Source organism: Myotis brandtii, unplaced genomic scaffold, assembly GCF_000412655.1.
Source record: "Myotis brandtii unplaced genomic scaffold, ASM41265v1 scaffold1956, whole genome shotgun sequence".
Lineage (NCBI taxonomy): Eukaryota > Metazoa > Chordata > Mammalia > Chiroptera > Vespertilionidae > Myotis > Myotis brandtii.
Window position 1 is genome coordinate 686674 of NW_005357294.1, and position 270 is coordinate 686943.

The 270-nt window shown below is 64.1% G+C and overlaps 1 protein-coding gene across 1 annotated transcript in view; it reads left to right on the forward strand.

Annotated features, from left to right (window-relative positions):
• Positions 1–150, forward strand: part of GPT (glutamic-pyruvate transaminase (alanine aminotransferase)) — a 13627-nt gene extending 13477 nt beyond the window's left edge. The window contains exon 7 of the mRNA XM_005865096.2: positions 60–150. Within this exon, the coding sequence (XP_005865158.1) occupies positions 60–150 (91 nt within the window). The remainder of the gene's footprint in view (positions 1–59) is intronic.
• The last annotated feature ends 120 nt before the right edge of the window (positions 151–270 follow it).

The window sequence follows — 270 nt, forward strand, 5'->3', positions numbered from 1 at the left end:
GCAGCCCCGCCCCGCGGCCCCTTGCCCTTTGCTCTTCACTTACCTTCCTCCCCATTTAGGATGACCATCCTGCCCGCGGCGGAGAAACTGCGTTCCCTTTTGGAAAAGCTGAGCCAGTTCCACGCCAAGTTCACCCGCGAGTACTCCTGAGCACGCTGGGGACCGGGCCTGGGTGACTGGCCTGGGTTCGAGGTGCCCTGCGACCTGTGGGCTGGGCACGTGCCCCTCTGCCGGCCTCTAATAAAGCTGTGAGAGCCTGACGCTTGGCCA